The 21,587-nt window shown below is 55.2% G+C and overlaps 9 protein-coding genes across 9 annotated transcripts; 3 read left to right on the forward strand and 6 right to left on the reverse strand.

Annotated features, from left to right (window-relative positions):
• Nucleotides 1–3,841: 3,841 nt before the first annotated feature.
• F5Z01DRAFT_614450 (major facilitator superfamily transporter) lies at nt 3,842–5,521 on the forward strand (the record flags this gene model as incomplete). Its single annotated transcript, XM_046260816.1, has 3 exons — nt 3,842–4,003; nt 4,062–5,342; nt 5,393–5,521. 3 exons carry the CDS (start codon nt 3,842–3,844, stop codon nt 5,519–5,521), a joined length of 1,572 nt encoding a protein of 523 aa, XP_046122748.1.
• A 14-nt stretch (nt 5,522–5,535) lies between these two features.
• On the reverse strand, nt 5,536–7,966 carry F5Z01DRAFT_684749 (5'-nucleotidase; the record flags this gene model as incomplete). Its single annotated transcript, XM_046265948.1, has 3 exons — nt 5,536–6,484; nt 6,533–7,586; nt 7,646–7,966. The coding sequence occupies 3 exons, from the start codon at nt 7,964–7,966 to the stop codon at nt 5,922–5,924; spliced, it is 1,938 nt and encodes a 645-aa protein (XP_046122749.1). The 3' UTR covers nt 5,536–5,921.
• A 329-nt stretch (nt 7,967–8,295) lies between these two features.
• F5Z01DRAFT_5018 (uncharacterized protein) lies at nt 8,296–9,493 on the reverse strand. Its single transcript, XM_046260282.1, has one exon. The coding sequence runs from the start codon at nt 9,320–9,322 to the stop codon at nt 8,333–8,335; it is 990 nt and encodes a 329-aa protein (XP_046122750.1). The 5' UTR covers nt 9,323–9,493; the 3' UTR covers nt 8,296–8,332.
• A 1,539-nt stretch (nt 9,494–11,032) lies between these two features.
• On the forward strand, nt 11,033–12,203 carry F5Z01DRAFT_5029 (uncharacterized protein). Its single transcript, XM_046260291.1, has one exon. It carries the CDS (start codon nt 11,177–11,179, stop codon nt 12,059–12,061), a length of 885 nt encoding a protein of 294 aa, XP_046122751.1. The 5' UTR covers nt 11,033–11,176; the 3' UTR covers nt 12,062–12,203.
• Nucleotides 12,119–13,119, reverse strand: F5Z01DRAFT_5044 (uncharacterized protein). The gene is made up of 2 exons (XM_046260306.1): nt 12,699–13,119; nt 12,119–12,645 (listed from the first exon to the last, which is right to left on the reverse strand). Exons 1-2 carry the CDS (start codon nt 12,917–12,919, stop codon nt 12,177–12,179), a joined length of 690 nt encoding a protein of 229 aa, XP_046122752.1. The 5' UTR covers nt 12,920–13,119; the 3' UTR covers nt 12,119–12,176.
• Nucleotides 13,120–14,456: 1,337 nt separating this feature from the next.
• F5Z01DRAFT_641513 (trypsin-like cysteine/serine peptidase domain-containing protein) lies at nt 14,457–15,494 on the reverse strand. Its single transcript, XM_046262584.1, has 2 exons — nt 15,105–15,494; nt 14,457–15,046 (listed from the first exon to the last, which is right to left on the reverse strand). The coding sequence occupies exons 1-2, from the start codon at nt 15,363–15,365 to the stop codon at nt 14,546–14,548; spliced, it is 762 nt and encodes a 253-aa protein (XP_046122753.1). The 5' UTR covers nt 15,366–15,494; the 3' UTR covers nt 14,457–14,545.
• A 1,114-nt stretch (nt 15,495–16,608) lies between these two features.
• On the reverse strand, nt 16,609–16,901 carry F5Z01DRAFT_669571 (uncharacterized protein; the record flags this gene model as incomplete). The annotated part of the gene is made up of 2 exons (XM_046264434.1): nt 16,609–16,746; nt 16,797–16,901. The coding sequence occupies 2 exons, from the start codon at nt 16,899–16,901 to the stop codon at nt 16,609–16,611; spliced, it is 243 nt and encodes an 80-aa protein (XP_046122754.1).
• A 216-nt stretch (nt 16,902–17,117) lies between these two features.
• F5Z01DRAFT_5099 (glycoside hydrolase superfamily) lies at nt 17,118–18,981 on the reverse strand. Its single transcript, XM_046260340.1, has one exon. The coding sequence runs from the start codon at nt 18,606–18,608 to the stop codon at nt 17,241–17,243; it is 1,368 nt and encodes a 455-aa protein (XP_046122755.1). The 5' UTR covers nt 18,609–18,981; the 3' UTR covers nt 17,118–17,240.
• A 449-nt stretch (nt 18,982–19,430) lies between these two features.
• F5Z01DRAFT_631930 (glycosyl hydrolases family 31-domain-containing protein) lies at nt 19,431–21,491 on the forward strand (the record flags this gene model as incomplete). The annotated part of the gene is made up of 1 exon (XM_046261822.1): nt 19,431–21,491. One exon carries the CDS (start codon nt 19,431–19,433, stop codon nt 21,489–21,491), a length of 2,061 nt encoding a protein of 686 aa, XP_046122756.1.
• Nucleotides 21,492–21,587: the final 96 nt, after the last annotated feature.

The raw sequence follows: 21,587 nt of genomic DNA on the forward strand, positions 1-21,587 counted from the left end.
TGTCAGCTTTGGTCGATGAAGGCATGTTCTCCCTCGTCGTTCTCATAACTTGCTCAGTACAGTCTGGTTCAGTTGTTGAGATTCCCTGATGGATGAGTCGACCTTGAGTCAGCTCCTGTCGTTGCCCCTTGTCGCGTTGACGATCCATTGGATCACGTCGACGGGCTTATCACTGTTGCCGAATTTCTGGCCGCTCTCCTGCTGCTTCACTCGCTCCATGAACTAACCACGAATGCCTTTTGGGCAACCCACAAGTGTTTGTCTGGCTTCTACTTGCTGTCTAGAAATGGCGAGATAAAAGGACGACCATGAGGGTGGAAGTGTCGCAGTGTTTGGGCGACCACAACTACGTCGTATTAGTGCGGCGCAGCGATCGTGGACATTCAATTTGAAATGACCCTCACTAAGAATGCGCTGCTTGATCCAGTACTCGGCATCTTCGTGAAGGGGCGATGCGAGCTTGGCAGATTCTGGGACAGCGGACTTTTGCACACCTCGATATGCATGTCGCTATTGAAGACCACATTGGCTTGGGGTAAGGTCCCATGAGCCTCTCTGATAGCCCATCTGTCACGTTGAGTGTTCCCTTGCGGACACTTTTGTTGACTTCCTCGATGTATGAGGGACTCAAGACCAATGGCTCCTCGTTGAGAGCCTGCACCTTGAACATAGGATCCCCTGTTCTGTTCGCTGTCTCAGCATGTCTCCTTGGCTTCCATCGCATCTTCAGTACATTCTCCTTGAACTCCCGCTTGGCATCGGCAAGGCCAAGGTCAAAGAGACACCTGAGACAAACCGGGTGCTTGCCAGCTCTGGGGATATTCCGCAACGTGCGCGCGGTCAGGAAATAGAAGTAACGCCAGCATAGCAGTGTCAAAGTGACATGGGAAAGAACCAGGCCCTGAGCCTGCTCCCGCTCCGTCAGGTTGGGAAAAGTGGCTGCTCATTTGTCCATCGTTTGTATCGCCTTGAGACCTCGTCAACAGGCGTGAAATTATGGCTAAAACAGATTATCCACCGCAGCTATTGGCGTACTACGAGACCCGGAGCGGCTCGTCGACGAATTTTGACGGCAAGGATGGAGTCATGGACTCACATGGCTCGTGCTGGTCACGCTGGTGACTGTCTGACTGGCTCGTGCTGTTGAGGTCTGGATGCAGCCCAACAAGGGCAAGCCGCCTGTCTCTGTGCACTCGAAACCCTGCATTCAGAACTAATGCTCCCGTGTAATAGCTAGTCAACTCAGGGGCCCGCTATCTCCGCCTAGATTTTCAAAAAGAAGCTCAACATGAGGTCCGTTTTGACTCCCAGAACGTGCAGGGCCCAGGCCACGGATGCCGAACCCTGCATTGCCCAAATAGGAAATTTGCTTTCCCGAGCGCCGAATGACGTCCGTGTGAGCCGGACGTTGCTGCGGAGGGAAGCTTGCTAAGAGATAGACGGGACGACTGTCGGAATGCAAGGTGAGGAATGTATGGAAATCACCAGATATAGAGGTCAAAAGGACATCTGTATATGGTATGCAACGTGTAGCATGTCTGGTCCGGACTCCGCTAGCCCGAAAATAGATTATACCACACCTTAGGCCGTACCATAGTCTTCAGTTCATGGTTCAGTGCAATCGTCATCAGAAGAGAAATCATCCGAAATGGGAGAAGTCAAGTCTCTCGTCAAGTCGCTGATGCAGCGAGCGTTGCAGTACAATGATCGCGAGACAGGCTTCGCCACTATGGGTGCTGCACCCTACGATACAGCCTGGGCGGCTCTCGTGGCGAAGGAGGTGAACGGAACAAAGCAGTGGATATAACCCGAGTGCTTTGAATACGTTTTGTGCACAAAGTCCAGCCCGGGAGGATGGTAATGGACAGTCGGTTCACATTTGTCCAGCTGCGATGTCGCGACAACCAATTACGTTGGCTTTGAGATCAGCGTGCCTGCAATGCTTGAGTTGCTTGAGCAAGAGGATGATGCTGGTTTCTTGGTCTTCGATTCCGACGGCAGAGCTCCCCTAAGGAAGGTTTACCAGGGTGATATGTCGAGATTCGACCAGAAAGTCGATACGGATCACAGCGCATGACGGTCCTCCGCTCCCTTGAGTCCTTCATAGGCAAGATCGACCTTAAGACAATATCGAATCACGAGAAGGGAGGCTTCGTGTTGGGCTCACCCTCATCCACAGCGGCATACCTGATACACTCATCAACCTGGGACGAAGAGTCGGAAGCCTACCTTAGGATAGCTGTTAGACTTTCCACGGGCCAGAACACAGGAGTCATCCCAAGTGCATTCCCTTCTACTTACTTATTTTGAGACGTCCTGATTGCTGTCGACGGTGTTGAGGGCTGGGTATATGCCTGCTGAACTGGAGTCAAGCGAGCTTACACGGATGACCGAGGTACTACGCGGGGCTTTTGAGCATGAGGGTGGCGTGCTGGGGTTTCGCGATTCTTTCGCTCCCGGGCACGGTTTCAAGTTTGTACCCTAGTGATTACGCCCCCCACAGTCCCCTTCTGTGAGCTTGATGTGGACAACGTCGCCAGAACGATTACAGGTCTCATGCAGCTGGGACACGCCCCTAGCCCACGAAAGCTCATAGAAGTCTTTGAGGCCCCAACTGATTTCCGCACAGATGATGGAGCGCGGGAACTGAGCCTGACTGCCAATTGCAGCACCTGGGAGCGAGACGCATGTTGATCTATTTTATGTTCTGCGAGGAAGTCGGCTCGTGTGGGCAGGTGTACGTGGTGTGTGACATTTCCGCCCGGATTGGAACATAGTGAGCGAGGTAGAGACATTCGTGTTTCCAACCCTTGGGTCGATGCAGATGTTCGTATCAGTGGCCAGACAGAACAATCTAAGAACTTGAAGCACTGTATCTAGCCTTTGTCATGAGTTGATGGCTAGGCGTGAAAGAGCTGCAACTTGAAGTATTTAAAACTACATCCGCTTAACTTGACCTGACAGCAACTAGTGTCCACCAAGTCCGCTCTTCTGATTGTTATAAGCATTGCTCTCAATTCAATCTGAAATATCTTACTACTTCTACTTTCGATATTAATAATCAGAATTATATGAACTATGCGCTCACTCCATCGCTTTTGTGTAGTTCCAGTCATAATAGTTAGCCAACCAATTTTATGTCATGCCACGTAAGGTATTTAATCTACAACATATATCGACCAGCGTGTAGTATAATCCTGGCTCGTCATCAAAATTGGTCCCTCCAGCCAATTGTCGCTCAACAAAGCAGTAGAACATCACATGCGTCGGAAGTGCGGAAATAGAACGACGAGAGAGCATGATAGGGTAGGTCAAAGTCGCATCCACAAACACAAGATTTAACGTTGGCCGCCTCCAACGGTGTCAAAGCTTAATATGATACACAGCCAAATAAACAGCGTGCACATGCAATATTTAGGACCATCCAGGACGAACATGCGATGGAAATGCAGTCATTTCGGGGCATCCGCGAAGGAACCGATAAGATCCAAAGCTCAGGCGGCGTGCGCGCAAATCTCGATTCCATGCAAGCCGCGGAGATCGCGTCATCGAACCCCGACATGTCGCAGCTCTCACAGTAAGCATCTCGCTCATTCCATCTTCTATAGAGTAATACTTCTCTTGCCTCTCGCGGAACAGGGGGCGAAGGATCTTCAGAACTGTGGAGCGAGCCAACAGCTAGGCGCCGATCTCCCGCTTCCATCGCTCCTCATCCAAGTACTTGAAGAAGCGCATTGTCCAGCGACACGCTCGCTGCGACTGCCCCGTCCCCATCCATCCAATGTCTCTGCGCTATTCGACCTTTGACGATACCCCGCGACGACTCACGGACGACGACATCATGGGCGCTGACGACGATCCCAAGGGGACGCCGCCCACGTACGACCCCAAGGGCGAGCATGGCCCTGTCGCGCCGGTCTCTGGTGTTGAGGATTCTGCGATCATACCAGCGGGCGTGCTGGATCCCGTGTACGACGCCAAAGCACGTGTGTTGAACCGCGCAGTGCGTCACATCCACGACCTGCTGTCTCACAGACACAAGGCAAACTAACGAGATCCAGATCCAAGACATTGGCATGGGCTGGTACCAGTGGCAGCTCTTCATCGTAGTTGGCTTCGGCTGGGCCGCCGACAACCTCTGGCCGATTGTCACCTCCCTCGCCCTCACACCCATTGCCAACGAATTTAACCCTGCGCGCCCCGAGGTCTTCACCCTCTCGCAGAACATTGGCCTGCTCATCGGGGCGGCCTTTTGGGGGTTCGGCTGCGACATCTTTGGGCGCAAATGGGGCTTCAACCTGACGTTGGGCCTGACGGCGGTCTGGGGTCTCGTGGCGGCTGGCTCGCCCAACTTTGGGGCGGCTTGTGCCTTTGCTGCCCTCTGGTCCTTTGGCGTCGGCGGCAACCTGCCCGTCGACTCGGCCATCTTCCTCGAGTTCCTGCCCGGCTCGCACCAGTATCTCTTGACGGTGCTGTCGGTGGACTGGGCGCTGGCGCAGGTGGTCACGAACCTGATCGCGTGGCCGTTGCTGGGGAACTTGACGTGCCAGCAGGACGCGGACACGTGCACCAGGAGCCAGAACATGGGCTGGCGCTATTTTATTATTGCCATGGGGGGCCTGACGCTGCTCATGTTCTTCATCCGCTTCGTGCTCTTCACCATCTTCGAGTCGCCCAAGTACCTCATGAGCAAAGGCCGTGACGAGGACGCCGTCCGCGTCGTCCACGAGGTCGCGCGTCGCAACGGCACAACGTCCGAGCTGTCCGTGGAGGATCTCAAGGCCTGCGAGCCACCAGGCTACGTCCGCAACACAGACGTGCGCACGACGCTCAAGCGCCACCTCGACAAGGTCAACTCGAACCAGATCAGGGCGCTCTTTTCCACGCGCAAGCTGGCCCTCAGCACCGGCCTGATCATGGCCGTCTGGGCGCTCATCGGCCTCGGATACCCCCTGTACAACGCCTTTTTGCCGTATATCCAAGCCACCCGGGGCGTCGAGTTTGGTGACGGGAGCACGTACATCACTTACCGCAACAACCTCATCATTGCCACCCTCGGCGTGCCTGGTGCGCTGCTTGGCGGCGTTCTCGTCGAGTTGCCCCATGTCGGTCGCAAGGGCGCACTGTTTGGCTCGACGGCTTTGACAGGTGTCTTTCTCTACTGCTCGACCATTGCGCACTCTTCGACAGATTTGCTAGGATGGAACTGCGCGTTCAACTTTACGAGCAGCATGATGTACGCTGTTCTCTACGGATACACGCCCGAGCTGTTTCCGACCCCGCAGAGAGGCACAGGCAACGCGTTGACCGCAACGTGCAACCGCATCTTTGGCGTCATGGCAGTACGTTTCTTTTTGTGAGACACTTTGAACCTTTACTAACGCAGGCTTAGCCCATCATTGCTATGTTTGCAGATCTGGAGACGTCGGCACCTGTCTATACATCCGGAGCGCTCTTTATTGCCGCAGGCCTTTTGGTGCTGGCGATGCCATATGAATCGCGAGGCACGGCCGCTTTATAAAAAAGAGAATCATACATATCTCAATCCTCGTACACAGCAGACACGGAGGAGAAGTTGGCAGAGTAGGGGGCTAAGGGTTGGGGTCACTTTGGAAATCTGGCTAACGTGGATTCACATTAGGACACAACTGCCTTAGGCAGAACAGTTGGTAACAATCGAGGAGCCTCGTGCTCCTCTCCCTGCTCCCTGGTCATCCAGAGCCGTAGACAAACCGTCGATGCGCAGTAGCGACACGTCCGTGCATGACATGCATGTAGGACGGACACAGTGATACTAACCAAGTAGTTGGCAGGTCATGATAGATACCGGTGAATGAGATAAATGTCTTCAATGGTCCCAGCGCCTCGCTCATAGGCCAAATGCTATGCAAATCATACATGTTCGTTATATAACTCATCCATCATGGCACCATTTTGATCCTCCCCTCCAACACTGGCGCAATCGTGCGTGCCCAGTCCACACTCATAGCAAGGTCCACGTTGGGATCGCACGCGCTCTCCTTGAGACCCGCCTTTCTAGCCCATCGCGCAAAGAACTTCCGCATGAGCAGGACTTCAAAGTCCATCTTGTCGTCGTCTACAGCATCCGGGTCATCATCCTCGCTGTCCGAGTCCGCGTCGTCGTTCACCGGCGCCTTGCTAAGTCCGATTCTCGACTGAAGGAACTTCGTCCACTCGTCTCCCGATTCAGGGGCCGCGACCTGCTCTGCTGGATTCCGCACCGGTGGGCGTGCTTTCTCCGACTCGTCGCTCGCGGATGTGTTGGTGATGACGGGACTGAGCGGTGTGCATTCGCTCGTGGCCACGTCGCGCCAGTGGTCGGGCAGGTTCTTCCACTGCCCGACGGTGCGAAGGCCTGTGAAGTACTGGCGAAGCATGGTGGAGATGAGAATGCCGCTCTCTTCGTCGATAATTTCCTCCGCTTGGCCACCCTCGGATTGAACGAGGAGAGACATGTAGCCATCTGCGCGTTGTTAGCATGTTCCCGCAGTACTACGCGAGAACCACTCACCCTTTCCTCTGCCCATGTACCCCCTCGTCGCGAGCTTGTACTTCCTGTCCTTCTCCCACTCCTCGCCATTGATCTTCAGTGACAAGATCCTTGAGCCGCTTTCCCTCCTGGGATCAAACTCGAATTCGATTCCCGACACCTGAGGAAATCTCCCTTCTAGCGCGGGATACAGCCACACGCCGTTCTCCAGCGCATCCCAGATCATTTGTCCCGTCACCCTCAATAGCACAACCGGATCTTCAAAGGGGAAACACGTCGTGATATCCTTGATCCGGATCGCGCCAGGCGGATAGATCTGTCCTCCTCGGATGGTCCCGGACGCCATGATGGTACAGTCGGCGCCATGATGCTGGCGCATCACATCACAGACGAAATTACCCATGTTGGACTCTTTCATCCGCACTGTGCTGAAGCGAGCGTCGAGAGGCGTCGCCGTCCAACCCAATGGCTTCGACAATGGTTGTTTTAGCTTGGACGTCAATTGGCCGACCAATTTGACAGCAGCAGGGTCTTCTGGGATCTCCGACGTCACGTCTCTCCTGGTAATATCAAAGTCCCATCGTCCGGCGTCGTTCCTCCATGCTTGAATGTAGCTCATCTGCTGAAAGTCGGAACCCGATCGAAGAACGTGGGTGCCTTTGATCAAGGAATGTGAGTAGTGGTGGTCGTGTCCTCCGAGTATAATGTCCATCAACCCATCCGTCTTCTCTGCAAGCTTATTGTCATTCGGTTCGCGTTGGTGACTGAGACAGATGACAATATCGGCACCTTGCTCCCGCAGTCCGGGCACCAGCTCCTTGGCCGTTTCGCTTGCGGATTTGTAGATCAGGTTCGGTGGCAGGCTGTTGATGGTCGCCAGCCACTCGCGCTCGCCAAGGCCAATGAGACCGATTTTGAAGCCATTCGAGGAAGTGAGCATGTGTGTGCGTTTCGCGTTGCCCAGGGGGACGTCGGTGCCTAGAGCTGGGTCGAGGACGTTGGCGAGAAGCCAGGGAAAGTTCGTCTTGGAGGCGAGGTTCTCGAACTGTCGGACGCCAAAATCAAAGTCGTGGTTCTAGAATTGGTCAGCTCTGGACCATCACACAGAGGAGACATGGGTGCAGTAATACTAACTCCCACACAGGCGCAGTCAGTCCCAATCGTGTTAAGCACCGGTACCATGTGCCGCCCTTTGGTGACCGTACTTTCCAGGCTGGGGTTGAAGACGTCACCAGAGAAGAAGGTCAGAAGCTCGGGCTGATCTTTGAACTGTTTCCCCGACTGGTAGTCCTTGATGAGGCTCATGAAGCGCGCAAAGCCGCCCACTGGCTCGGCGCTGGACGGATCGACGTGGTAGACATCGTTGTAGTGCAGTATGCGCAGGTCGGGCGCGGCCTCGTGTGGTGAGGCATGTGTCTTGGAGGAATTGGGCGGTATCTTCTGCTTGGAGGGCATGTCGGGTGTGCTTCTCAGGTAGAGCGGAAGTTGGGAAGTGTCTTGAGAGAAATGAGGAGGAGAGATGAAGCTGTGTTCGCGACGCAATGATGGAATCAGCCCATCGCTTGATGGAAGCTGGAAGCTTGAGGGGGTGTGGAGGGGGCGGGGGAATTACAGTGGCGGGGCAGCGGAAACTTGCAGCTGACCATTAACGACACGGGCGCTGTGACTCGCTGTAGCCCCTGGAAAGTGCTCCACCAGACGCGGGAGGACCCTGAACAGATGCTTTTAGGTGGGATTTATTCTGCGAATGATCGTGGAAATGTTATCCTCATTCCTTATTCCTTGTTCTTTCTCAAACCTTCTACAAACTTCTCACCCGTATCAGCGCTTGGACCCCAATGTCAACCCCAGCTCTTCCACAGTCTGATCCCAGATCTTCTCACCCGCCGCTCGTCCTGTGCTAGTGTACATGCAATCTGGCCACGGCTTGATCACGCCCTCACTCACAAAGCTGCCATGCGACTCTTCCCCAGCCAGCACAGCGAGCAGATTGGCCTTTGCACCATCCTGTATACTGCGCCCTACGGCCTTCTTGAACAGCCCGAACAGCAACGCGCCAATGCCCTCGGCAGCGCTTGTCCCCATGTTGGTGCCCTTGCAGAACCCAGGATTGGCCACGTTGAGGATGACATAATTCCGGTCAACGCTCTCGGCGAGTCTCGTAATGCCTTGCTGTAGGAGAAGCTTGGTCTTCATGTATTGTTCGCTGGCATCTGCCGTGGGAGAATCGAGATCCCACAGGGACGCTGGTAGTTTCGCCCAGTACATGGTGTCACTCCCCACCACCGTCAGCCGTGCTGGGTCACGACCTCGTCTTTTCGTGGTGAGAATGGGCACCAGCAGAGAGGTGAGTAGTACGGTGGACAAGTAATTGACCTGTAACGACAATTCGTGCTTGGTCTTTTCCGCCTGAGCATATGTGACGAGCTGGACGCCTGCGTTGAGAATGGCAATGTCCAGATGCTGTAGCTTCTCGCAGTCCTTGGCGAACTGCACGACCGACGAGGGATCGGTCATGTCCAAGATCATGACCTCCACAGTGGCATTGGGGAACTCCTTGCGCAAGGCTTGGGCGGCGTTTTCGCCTTTTGACTGTGAGCGAACGGCGAGGATGAGATGAAACAGTTGGAGTGACAGCATCTGGCGGGCAAGTTCGTAGCCAAGACCAGTGTTGGATCCTGAGACGACTGCTGTTTTGTTGGCGAAGTTTGTTGATGGGGGAGTAGCGGGGAGACGAGCAATGAGTTGTCTGTGGAGGAAGCCTGGGAATGAGGTCTCCCATTTCGCTTGGGAGTGAAGTTTGGAAGACATTGGTGAGATGGGTAGAGGAGTCTCGGTGGAAGGTGTATGAATTGTTCTGTGCTGGAGGAAGATGGCAGTCACTGGTGTAGGAACGGTGTCATGTTGGGACTATATATGTGTAGTCGCTGCCAGCGCACCCACCCACTCATTTCACTTCCGGAGCCATATGTTGATTCAAATTTCAATATATGATTAGAGTGTCTAGATCACAACGCTGCTTTGTAACTGTTTTCGCATCGAGTCGCCCTGTTCCAACCTCTTGTGTGTGGGCGTCATCCGTTTATTGCTCGATTGGGAAGTTGTGCCCCACATTCGGCCACCGAGTCGGCCGAGGACACGGACGAACTGCCCGGCCACGTTAATGGTGACGTTCGTCCACTGATTTCATGCTGATTTCGCGGCGACAACCTGATAAGGAGACTCTTGTTTTTCCTATTTCTTTTTCTTTTTCTTTTTTTATGCGCGTTGATTTCGATCTCGGTCAATGAAAAGACGTCGCGACCGAGTCGGCTCCCGACGAAAACCAATATGCTCGTGACCACTGACGAGCGCGACCACTTAACTAACGTGTTGTAGGGAGTGCTATGCCAGCATTTTCCCTTTGACGTCCACACTGATTCAATAGTCAGACAAGTCGGAGTAGGCGCCATAAAAATTGTCATCCAGATCCTCTGGCTCCGTGTTTCTCGACTTGTTCCTGGTCCTCATAGGAACGGCCTGCTCGACGTCCACGACGCGTCGGCCAATCCACCTATCCCACCAGCCCTTGAGAAGCATACCGATGAAAACGATCGCCATGACGATAAGAACTGCAGCGATAACATCGCATACCTCGACTTCTCTGTGGCGGTTGGGGTGGGACGTAGGGGTCTCGATGTGATGGACCTTTGGATGGGGCATCGACGGTGGTCCTGTCTTGGCGGACTGCAGTGCGAGCCGGCCCTTGGTGTGCTTCGACACACGTTGCTGGCCGAGCGCTTGCTTTGCATGTCTGAGGCGGCGACCCTGATCGGGCTGGTTGGACGGCTGCTGTACCACCATCTTGGGGGCGTCGTGCTTGACGTTGGAGTTGGGTGCCGTGGCCCTCTTCTCGGTCTGGATGTTCTTCGTGGAAGGGGGAATCATTGTGAGTAAGCCTTCTGTCAGGCTAACGAACGATGGCTTCTGTTGTTTGGGGAGGGAAGATTGTGAGGCCGTATTGGTCTCTGGAGGTTGGTGTTAAAGAGAACGTGGTGATGGAGATTGCTAGAAAGTGAGTTTTTTCTCTACCGATACGGCATTTTGGGGACACGATAGGTGGCCTTAAATATCTGGAGCAAAAATTACTTCTGTGCTGGACATTTTGATCGCCTTGGCCTGAACTTAAAGGGGAAACGGTTCAGATGGGCAGGGCTTTTGAGGCTGACGATGCCCTGTACCCCGTGACTTAGGGGGAGGCTTGTCGTGATGCCAGGCGAGTTTAAATCTAGCAAAGGAAATAATGACCCCGGCATTAGCCTTTGCGGGTAGTTGTGCGTTAGATTCGCTGGTGAGGACACAGCGGCTTCCCGTTGGGGATCAAGGGGGCAATGCATCACAGGAGGAGGCCTTCGTCATGGCAGCGAGATCTCACACATATACGCAGTGATACTCTCGGCTGGGGAGTAGTAGCAGCCAGAATATGTGTGTGCATGATTTAACATTCTAAGCCTGGTATAATGCAACGCCCTCAGGCCTATACTACTTCTAAGGTTTGGGACAGGCAAGGCCTCTTTAGTAGTGAAAGAATTGAGAATTAAGTTCGGTTCCAATCTGCACAATCAATCTCTAGAAAATCTTTACATCTTGAATTTCTACATCCATAAGCTTCAGTCAACAGCAGATATGGCGACGACAACGGAAGAGTGCGAGCAGGTTGCGACCTGCGAAGACGTTCAGACACAGGGATCTCGAGTAACGGAAGCCCGTGAAGTTCCCCGAAGCGAAGGAGAGAGAGTAGAGGACAGATCAGTCCCAGTTGACACCAGCAACGACGGCTGCGCTTCTCAAGAAGCTCCAATGACTACCGTGGTCGATGTCGCAGCATCCATCGCGAACAGAAAACACTCACGGTCTCCAACCCGAGCTGTAGGCTTTACGCGTGTTGCCCCGACCAACAATCATGATTCCCCTGATACGCTTCCACTTGCTTATGTTGGTGTAAGAGAATGGGGCGGCAGCTGGGGGAGCGGGACGATATACGATGATGAAGATTTGCTCCCCAACGAGACAGCAAGGCAGACTAGGTCGTCACTCGTTGGCGAAGGGGTGCCTTTGGAAGGGAGTACGCATCGCTCCACATCTGCAAGATTGAAGGAACCGCCTCTGCATGAGTCTCTTGCTGGCTGTCACTCACCTCCCCTCCCGTGCGCGGATGAAGGTCGCAACCAACGCGAGCCTCATGAGGATGCTGCCGAATCGGTCTCAGGGGCCGGTGTCCAGTTCTGCCCATTCCAACTAGGCTATGAGCACAAGTTCTACAAGTGCGAATCGAAAACCATGATCGAATTAGCTAAGGTCCAAGATTCCCAAGCTGTGTGCAACCCCCCACAAGCAGTGGTCAACCCTGGGGACTCGGTCGTCGAGACAGCAGGCCCAACGCTGCCCAGGACTTCAGAAGTTTGGAAGAAGTACCTTGAGTGGAATGTTGTGGCACGCCCGTACCGATGGGCCACATTGATCTGGCGGGGGCTTCGAAACTTCCTTGCTCGATTGTCGCCGACGAGGTGAGTTTGTCCACCTAGCTGCTAGAATAAGGGCGACTAACGGCATAAAAGCGCCCACACCTCACCCGTCTGACCCGCGGAAGACAAACTTGCAGCAAATAGGTATCGCGTTGCTAAAATCACATCTTCTGCAGTTGGTATGTCAGAACAATCCTGTCCTCCCAGCCATCTGCCGCCATCTTCAGCATCGCCCTCCCGACCTGCTGCGTTTTGATGCCAAACACAAACGGACTCGCCATCTTCATCAACAGCGACGCCTCGGGCGCCAGCAGATAACTAGGTCGCGCGATGAACACCTCGAAATCTTGGTACCCCTCCTCGTCGGCCAATTCGCAGAGGCCCTTCTCGACAGCGCCCTTGATCTTGCGCGTGTCGTTGAGGAACCACAGCTTGCGCTCCTGGTCCCACTCGGCCAGCATGCCGCTGCAAAGAACGAAGCGAAATGGTTGCTTGAGGGGCAGATCTGTGGGTAAATGCGCGACGAGATGGTTGCGCATCGCCTTTGCGGCTGCCAGGGTGTAGTCTACGCCTACTTTGCGCGCGAGGGCCGCATCATTGCCAAACTGGTCCACGCGCCCGCCGACAGCCCTGATTCTTTCGTTAGCAATCTGTCACGACCGTCGCGCGGGTGAGGGACGGACCAGAGACACGCTTCCGCGCCCTCGAGCTTCTCGAGCACCGACGAGGGCCATGTGGAGAAGTCCTCGTGGATAATGACCTCGACCTTGTCGTGGGAGGCCACCTCTTTGCTTGGTTGGCGGCGTGTGAGGATGAGGATTTTCGTCACGCGGGGATCGGCCAGGCAGACTTGCGTAATGCCTCGGCCGGCCGTGCCTGTTGCGCCCGCGATGATGACCTTCATGATGCTGGCGGGGAATAACACGCAGAGCGTCCGGCACTATTCCGCAACCGAGACTGTGTACTGGGTATGTGAAAGTTGAGGAGGCGTCGACGGAATGGAAAGAAGGAAAGGGAGGATTGGAGACTGCGTGTTTTTCAGCCCCCAAATGGGAAGCCATGCGCCGAGACTGCGAGCTGCGTGTTGGTTGTGCACTCTAATATCGAGGTTCTCTCCGCCAGACACACCCTGGGAATCGCATCGCGTGGCCGAGGCCACCGCACGTGTGAACGCTGGGCGCCCCCTGTCTAGGCGGCTAATGACCCCTGCTCCGCGGTGATTCTCGAATGCGAGCCGGGGATAGAGAGAGCTGAATTGGGGTGGCGGACTGATGGAACTTCCCGAGTTTGCGTGCTGGAGATGAATGAAACTACCATCGTGGGCTGGGATGAATTTGCGGACGACAGTCCGAAGAATGTGGAATGCTTGCGCTGAGCCCGTTGGCTCAAACGGCCTTCAGGGTCGTGATGATGGGCTTGTTAGCGTAGATCTTACATATACTATCCCATCCACAGCATGCTGCTGTTTCCGCCGTCTTGACTTGAAGCATTAGCGTGGCGAGGATACTCTTGATGAATCTCGAAGATGGCGTGACGTGCCAACCAAAGCCAGCAGCTCCTCGCGTGGCTCATCAATGGTTTCGGCCGTGCGTATGATTCATTAATCATTAATATGTCTTAGATCTACTAGCTCGCTGGGCTGGTCGGCGACAGGCATGACTCGCATTAGCGGATGAGCGAGCGGACTGGCGGGGTGGATCCAGGACCAGGATACGTTGTATCGATGGACCATGGACCATAAATGGCAAATGCCACGCTCTGGATGTAATGAAACGCGACTTCTCAATTCTTGAAATGTGTGCTGAGTTGACCGTTCTGTGGTAGACTCGAAGTACAGCTGGACTTACCGTGTTGAGGCAGTCAATTGGTCGCCGCATGTGAGTGACCCGGGTTACCCATCACGTTTGAACGTATGCATTCATGGGGATTGTCAAGGGCCTCATTAGAAACTTCTGAATGGTTTGAACCGCATATACAAAGATGCGATCTCATGCTTCGCACACTCTCGAGCTTATGTTTTGGGGGAATCGTTTTGATTCACTTCATTAGTGACCCAGATATCCATATTTGCTATGGTATAGGGTAGGCGTTCAGCTGAATCAGGGGGTTGGTAACTAGTATGCTTGGTCTCATGGAACCAAGACTATGTGTTAGCAATGAGCTTCTAAATGTCTTGCACCATAGTCTTTGGTACACCCGAGAGTCGGAAAGTATATAGCCTTGTGAGTTTCTTGTCGACGGGTGCATGTAAGGATCGAGTGCTGTCACTGCTATGTCTGTGGTGCCCGACCTCACTGACTCCGAAAGCATGCACAAAACTCTCCCCACCTGATTTCACAAAATGGCGTGAATAATTCACAGCGTTAGTTCAAGAACTCATGTATCCAAAAAGATACATTCAATCTATCATCATCCAGATCATTCATGACATCTAACGTGGTCCGTTGCCGAGTTCAAAAGGAAACCCCATGCTAACTTCCTCAAAGTATATACAGTGAACAACCCCGCCCCATATCACATCAGCAATCCTTTACGCATTGCTGTTGATGAACGAGATAAAGTTGGCGATGCGGGTGTAGACGCCAGGGTAGCCAGGGCGAGCGCAGCCCTGGCCCCAGGAGACAACACCAATCAGGGCACCCGAGTTATCGACAATGGGACCGCCAGAGTCACCCTGGCAGGCATCCTTGCCACCCTCGGGCAGACCAGCGCAGAACATGGCGTCGGTAATGTCGCCGCCGTACGCCGAGTTGCACTCGTCGCGGTCGACGACGGGCACGGAGACCTTGAGCAGCTGCGAGCTGCTGGCACCGCCTTCGCGGGTGGCGCCCCAGCCAGCGATGGTGGTAGAGGATCCCGCGGCGGGGTCGGAGCCAGAGGACGGCAGGCTCACGTAGCCGATGCCGCTGCCTGCATCGATGGGCTGGGACAGCTTCCAGATGGCGACGTCGTTGTCGAGCGAGGAGTCGTCGTACTGGGGGTGGACGGCGATGCTAGAGACACCGACCTCAGTGCCACCAGAAGACCAGGTCTATAATGGATGTCAGCCTCACTCATCCTGGGCAAGTGTACCGCTCGGGATGACTTACGTTGGTGCCGGCGGTAACAGACAGGATGCCGACATTGACGTTGACGGAGCAATGGGCGGCCGTGACGACAGTGTCGGCGTTGAGGAGAGCACCGCCGCAGGAGTGGCTCCCAGAGCGCTGCAGAGAGACGATGTAGGGAAACTCGCCTTGGGCAGCGGGCTCACCGCCCACAATCTCCTGGAGGGTCTGGGGCACGGGGACAGCCGAGACACCAGTGAAGGTGGACAGCGCGGCGGCGGCGAGGGCGAGCTTGGAAACCATTGTGATGGACGTGGTTTGGGGAGGATGCTGAGGGTATTATTGGCTCGATGGATGGATGGATAGTCGAGAAGGACAGGTCGTTGAACAGCGACATCCCCTTGATTTTATATTCAGAAGTGACAGTTCTCAAGCCAACGTCGGTCGCAGTCAGTCTCCTTCATGTCGATCCGCCCATGGATGCTGCATTAACCTTGTCATGCATGAAGCTTTGCTCTCAACTCCCTAATGTGGACAAGACTAAGAAGCCGGCGGAGCAGCTTGCATCTTCTTCGCCGCAGCTGAATGCTTCAGCAAAATGTCCTTCCATTCACGTCGTGGCCCGACAGCCGTACCCATATGATAGGCATGCATATGTGAGCTCAGGCACCGCTCTCCTGCAAGTCGATGGGACCTTTGATGGGAATTTTTTCGAAGCTACAAAATAAGCTTATCTCGGCCCACATCATAAGGTGTTGGGGAGCGGCAGTTGCGAATCCATGGTGCAATGGTACGTCCTAGCTGCAGCTGTCAGCCGGCTATTAACGAATCTCACGCTAGGATCCAAGGTTTCTCGAAAAGAAGCTTTTGTTCATGTTGCTGTGTTGTGTCTGCCATAGCATAGAATATCACCCAAGGAACTGTCTGGCCCCTCAAGCACAACCATCTGCAAACACTGCAGATCATTTTCAGTCTCCCATTCGGACATTTGTGATAAACAAGGTGCACGTGCAGCCGGGCGATCACAAGCCTTCCTAATGCAAGCCACGTCGACTGCCGATCCCACCGTCAACCTTCCCGATATCGCCAGGCGCCAAAGGCAATGAGATCTGCATATGACAGCGACTGCGGTCAGCAGGGAGAGGATCTGTTCGCGGGGCCCTTCCTGCAGTCTTTCCTACGCGGGGCTTATTCGAGGTCGACGGGAAGTTGTTATCGAGCAGGTCGATGCGTTGCAATGGCGTTTGTTTGTCAGGCGACTGTCTGTCCCTTGATGGATTTCGCAAAAGTGCACCAGGATCCACGACTTGGCAACACGCTCGGTGGGATCTGCAACGCATGCATGCTCGTCATGGGCCGAATAAGGCAAGTAGAAGTCGATGGCCTTGGATGATGATTCAACGCGTAAGCAATTTGCCCTGGTCGCGGCAGTCTGGGCTTTGAACTCGTCAAGAGGAAAGCAGAAAGTGGCGTGGGATCGATTGCTCAATAGGTAACCAGTATACTCTTATTATTATCTCTCCTCCACTCTCAGTGCCTGCCGTACTCAGTTGAAGCCAACATTGGTGACAATGCCCTGCTCGTCGGTGCTAATCGTCAGCCGGTCTGGGTTGATGTCCCTCGTCGTCCTCGTGTTGGGGCCAACGACGCGATGACCCTCCGGCAGATCCTTTTTGGAGAAGGCCTAGCCACTGTGAGTACATTTCATACGGACATTTCCTTCCAGCAACTCACGGTGGCGCTCGACTCGGAGTCTGAGATGGTCTTTCCCATGAGCTTGTTCATCCACTCCTCGGTCGAATCCTTGGGATTGCTCTGCACTGGGTTGATGAGAGGCATCTTGATGTTGTGTATCGGATGAGATTGGGCGCGGTAGTTGCAGCTGGTATCAATTATGGTAGTTGGCAACAGTTTATGGTAGCGTAAGGTAACGTGGGGAGTCACTCCTTATAACTATCGGCTGTCGACTAGAGCGATGACGTAGCCTGTCAGTCAACGGCTCACATGCAAGTCAAACAGGCAGCAGAATGCCAACATTCACTTCATCTCTACATCAAACACTCGAGGAGTCATCACTGTTCATTTCTCACTATACTGCTAACCCCTTTAGTAATCTCCGCAACAGACTGGACTTCAGTCGACCACACCACCCCTTCTCCTGCCCCATGTATAGTCAGCTCAGATCTCAAAGGCATACGCAGCCGTGTTGACCTGCGGCTCGACCCAGAATGTAACCGAGTTGTCCTGCACAGGATGGTCCCATACGCCCATGTCCGTGGGCGCAGAACCAACCGTGTACGCATCCGGGCCATCGAAGCGCAGGGTCCTGACCGTGATGCTGTCACCCTGGACACCGAGAGCGTCGAGCCCTGTCAGCGTGAGATCATACCGGCCCGTGGACGCATTCGGACGGACGGAAGCCAAAATCTTGAGCTTGCCATTCTCACGGGTGGCATAGACTTCAAAGATCTCGTCGGCAGAGGCCGTGGTGGCCACACGCTGGCCGGTCATCGTCTCGGCGTAGTAGCTGTACACGAACCACTCGCCCGTCGGGAGATACGTGCCATCATCCTGCTTCACGACAAGGTTCGCCATGAGGTCTTGCAGCTCCGCGCCCGAAGCCCAGTTGGACCGCAGACCAGCCGTGTTGGCGCGCTCCAGCTGACCGATGAAGTAGACGGCACCTGCTGGGTTCTGCTCGCCATTCTGCTTGCCATACTCGTTCATGACGATGGGAAGCTCAGGGAAACCATACTGGTCGACAAAGTAGTTCAGCCCGGCCGTGCTCTGGCGCACGTTGGCGGCGCTGCCGATGAGGTGCCACGACCATTGATCAGGGATCGTATTGGTCTGGTCGACGTAGGCCATGAAGTTGACCCACCAGCCATTGTCGCTTGCGGGGGTGAACGCCGTAGAGGGGCCTGTGATGACGGTCCCAGGGAGCTCCTCGCGAATGCGATGCCACGTGCGGTTCCATGTGGCCAGGTACTGCTCCTGCGTGGTGTCCCAGAAGCCGCTGATATCGGGCTCGTTCCAAATGTCAATGTCCAGCCCGTCGAGCGCATCGTTGGCCTTGAGGTCGCCAAATACGGTGTCGAGGAAGGAGTCGTACTCTGTCCAATCGCCATTGTCACCCGGCCACTTGATGCCGTCGCCCTGCTTGCCGTCGGCACCCCAGAGGTCGTGCATGAGGAGCGTGAAGCGACCGCCGTATTCGCGAGTGGTGCGATAGTTGGAGAGGGCGGACATGAAGCGACCCTCGTACTGGCCAGCCACCCAGCCCAAGGCGTTGGCCATCTGGGCGCCACCGGCGCGGCAGTAGTTGAAGCCCATGCCCTCGACCAGATCACTAGGGATCGCGTCCGAGGCGGACCCATCCCCGTTGGAAGGGAAGCCGTAGATGAAGCCAGACGCCCAGTGCTCAGGGGTACCAGAAGGTTCAGCGACCTTGACGGTAGCCGTGCCACGCACGTCCTGGCGAGGGGCGACCAAAGCCAGAGCCCCAGAGACTGAGGCCAAGCCAAGTATGGCCTTCATTGTCGACATGTTCGATAGCGTTTGTAGAGGGAGGGAGATGAAGTTCGATGGAGGATGAGGTCTGATGAATCGCAACTACCGGCTGCTGAAGCGAGGCGACATGCTGCGTATTTATAAATTCCCCTGCCCTGGCTGCTCGTCTCCATGCATGTAGTTTGATTTGAGCATAAACGGATATCCTCGACGCAGTGGCTAGCTCTGGCTTGATGCTGATCCTGTCACCGGCTGACGAGGTGGCTCCAAAAGTCGCTACCACGTTGACCGCCAAGACGAATGAATGCTTCCCCAGACTCTCCAGTCTCTGACTGCCGCCCCCTCGCTCCCTCCATCGGCAGACATGACAAAGTTCTCCCCGCAGAACAAACCTTCTATCCCCGCATTCCTAATGCGTAGAAACATTGGGGATCAGTAATATTTCCGATGGGGGCGGGGATCGCGGGGTGACGCTGGTCAATAGTGTGATGATCTACCCCGTATCTGGAGGTCCGGTGGGGGTGGATTGCGAACTCCAACGAGGGGACAGGCGGTCCAATGGCAATAACCTCTTTCTGTAGCATGTGAGAACGTGGAGGAGCCATATCTCCGTGACGTTGCCTGTCATGGTGATGAGTACTGCAGACTCACATCGCTCGATGGATGATGCGGGCGTATAGCTCCACCACCACAGGACGCCAAAGGCCGCAAAGGACTTCTGGTTTGTCATCACCAAGCCCATTCCGGAGATCAAAGAGGCCATAAGAGCGGATCGTTCGCGAAACTCTCGCTCCTCCCTCTCTTACAACTCTCCAGACACTGTCCAGTCGATCCTGTCCAAAGTTCAAACCAACCAAGATGCTCCGACAAGACGAAAACCGCCTCGTGTTCTCCCACGATGGGGAGCAGCTCTGGATCGAGCCCTGGGGCCCGGACGCCTTTCGCGTGCGGGCCACCAAGGATGCTAGAATGCCCAGCGAGGCATGGGCTCTGGATGAGCAGGTCCCGTCCTCCCAAGCAGAGATCAAGATCCCCAGCAGCGGCAGCAACGGCGCCAATGCTACTACACCCAAAGAAAACGCCACCATTCGCAATGGCAAGTTGACATGCTCCGTCTCCTCGCGCGGCAAGCTTGTCTTCTCTGACCAGAACGGCAAGACGCTGTTGCAGGAGTACACGCGCAACCGAAGAGACCTCCTCGACGCAAAGTGCAGCGCTCTCGAGGTTGAGGCCCGCGAGTTCAAGCCCCAGCGCGGCGGCGACTACCACCTCACCGCGCGCTTTGAGAGCCTGGATCCGGCGGAGCAGATCTTTGGCATGGGCCAGTATCAGCAGCCCTTCCTCGATCTCAAGGGGCTGGACCTCGAGCTGGCGCAGCGCAACTCGCAGGCGAGCGTACCCTTTGCCGTCTCCTCGCGCGGATACGGTCTGCTCTGGAACCAGCCTGCCGTCGGCCGCGCTGTCTTTGGCAAGAACATTACCAGCTTTGAGGCGTACGCCACGAGCACTCTCGACTACTGGATCGTGGCAGGCGACACGCCCCGCGACATTTGCCGCCGCTACTCGGACGTCACGGGAAAAGTGCCCATGATGCCAGAATACGGACTCGGCTTCTGGCAGTGCAAGCTTCGCTACGAGACCCAGGACGAGCTCCTCGAGGTGGCCCGCGAGTACCGTCGTCGGGAGATACCTCTTGACCTGATCGTCATTGACTTTTTCCACTGGACACTGCAGGGCGAGTGGAAGTTTGACCCCAAGTACTGGCCCGACGTCGACGCAATGATGCGCGAGCTCAAGGCCCTCAACATTGAGGTCATGGTCTCCATCTGGCCCACCGTCGACAACCGCTCCGAGAACTTTCAGGAGATGCTGGAGAAGGGGCTCTTGGTGCGCACCGAGCGCGGCCTCCGTACCAACTTTGACTTTGAAGGCCAGACGGTCTACTACGACCCCACAAACCCCGAGGCCCGCAAGTACATCTGGTCCAAGGCCCGACAGAACTATTATAACAAGGGCATCCGGTGTTTCTGGCTTGACGAGGCCGAGCCGGAATACTCCGTGTACGACTTTGATAACTACCGCTACGCCCTTGGTCCCTGCCTGCGCGTGGGTAACTGGTACCCCCGCGTCCATGCCCAGGCCTTCTACGAGGGTATGGAGCAGGAGGGGCAGTCCAACATTATCAACCTCTTGCGCTGTGCGTGGGCCGGTAGCCAGAAGTACGGCGCCCTCGTGTGGAGCGGCGACATTGCCTCATCATGGTCGAGCTTTGCCGACCAGCTCGCCGCTGGCCTGAACATGGGCATGGCCGGTATCCCCTGGTGGACGACCGACATTGGCGGTTTCCACGGAGGAAACCCGAAAGACGAGGCGTTCCGGGAGCTATTCGTGCGCTGGTTCCAGTGGGGCACTTTCTGTCCCGTGATGCGTCTGCACGGTGACCGTGAGCCCAAGCGTCGTGAGGGCTTGTCCAGCGGGTCTGGTGCGGACAATGAGGTCTGGTCGTATGGCGAGGAGGTGTACGGTATCTGCAAGCGGTACATTGATATTCGTGAGCAGCTGCGAAACTACACGCGCGACCTCATGGCCCAGGCCCACAAGACGGGTGATCCCATCATGCGACCGCTTTTCTACGATTTTCCTCACGACAGTGACGCCTGGAGGGTGGGCACGTCTGCGTACATGTACGGCGACGCGCTACTCTGCTGCCCCGTGATGGAGCCAGGCAAGCGGGAGCTGGAGGTGTATCTGCCTGTGCTGGATAAGGACGACTCTTGGGTCTCATTCTATGAGCCTGAGAGCGCGAACGTGTGGAATGGTGGCCAGCGAGTTGTGGTGCCCTGTGGCAAGGAGGAGATGCCCGTGTTCGTGAGAAAGTCGAGGATCAGGGCGGTTCAAGCGGGGGGCAAGGCGTCCTAAGAACAGAACACGTAAGAGGCGCTTAATAGGCACAGCAATAGAAGCCAAGTACCTGATCATCTGAGACCATAAAAATACTTGAACCAGAAGTAATAG

This window comes from Emericellopsis atlantica (genome assembly GCF_019669845.1).
Source record: "Emericellopsis atlantica unplaced genomic scaffold F5Z01scaffold_1, whole genome shotgun sequence".
Taxonomy (NCBI): Eukaryota; Fungi; Ascomycota; class Sordariomycetes; order Hypocreales; family Bionectriaceae; genus Emericellopsis; species Emericellopsis atlantica.

Excerpts from the sequence above, each read along its gene's own strand:
- F5Z01DRAFT_5018 (XM_046260282.1), bottom strand. The coding sequence starts at position 9,322 with ATGTCTTCCAAACTTCACTCCCAAGCGAAATGGGAGACCTCATTCCCA.
- F5Z01DRAFT_5044 (XM_046260306.1), bottom strand. The coding sequence starts at position 12,919 with ATGAAGGTCATCATCGCGGGCGCAACAGGCACGGCCGGCCGAGGCATT. Across the intron at positions 12,646-12,698 it reads GGCGCGGAAGCGTGTCTCTG|GGCTGTCGGCGGGCGCGTGG; the intron begins GTCCGTCCCTCA and ends CGAAAGAATCAG.
- F5Z01DRAFT_5099 (XM_046260340.1), bottom strand. The coding sequence starts at position 18,608 with ATGTCGACAATGAAGGCCATACTTGGCTTGGCCTCAGTCTCTGGGGCT.
- F5Z01DRAFT_5029 (XM_046260291.1), top strand. The coding sequence starts at position 11,177 with ATGGCGACGACAACGGAAGAGTGCGAGCAGGTTGCGACCTGCGAAGAC.
- F5Z01DRAFT_641513 (XM_046262584.1), bottom strand. The coding sequence starts at position 15,365 with ATGGTTTCCAAGCTCGCCCTCGCCGCCGCCGCGCTGTCCACCTTCACT. Across the intron at positions 15,047-15,104 it reads CTGTTACCGCCGGCACCAAC|ACCTGGTCTTCTGGTGGCAC; the intron begins GTAAGTCATCCC and ends CATCCATTATAG.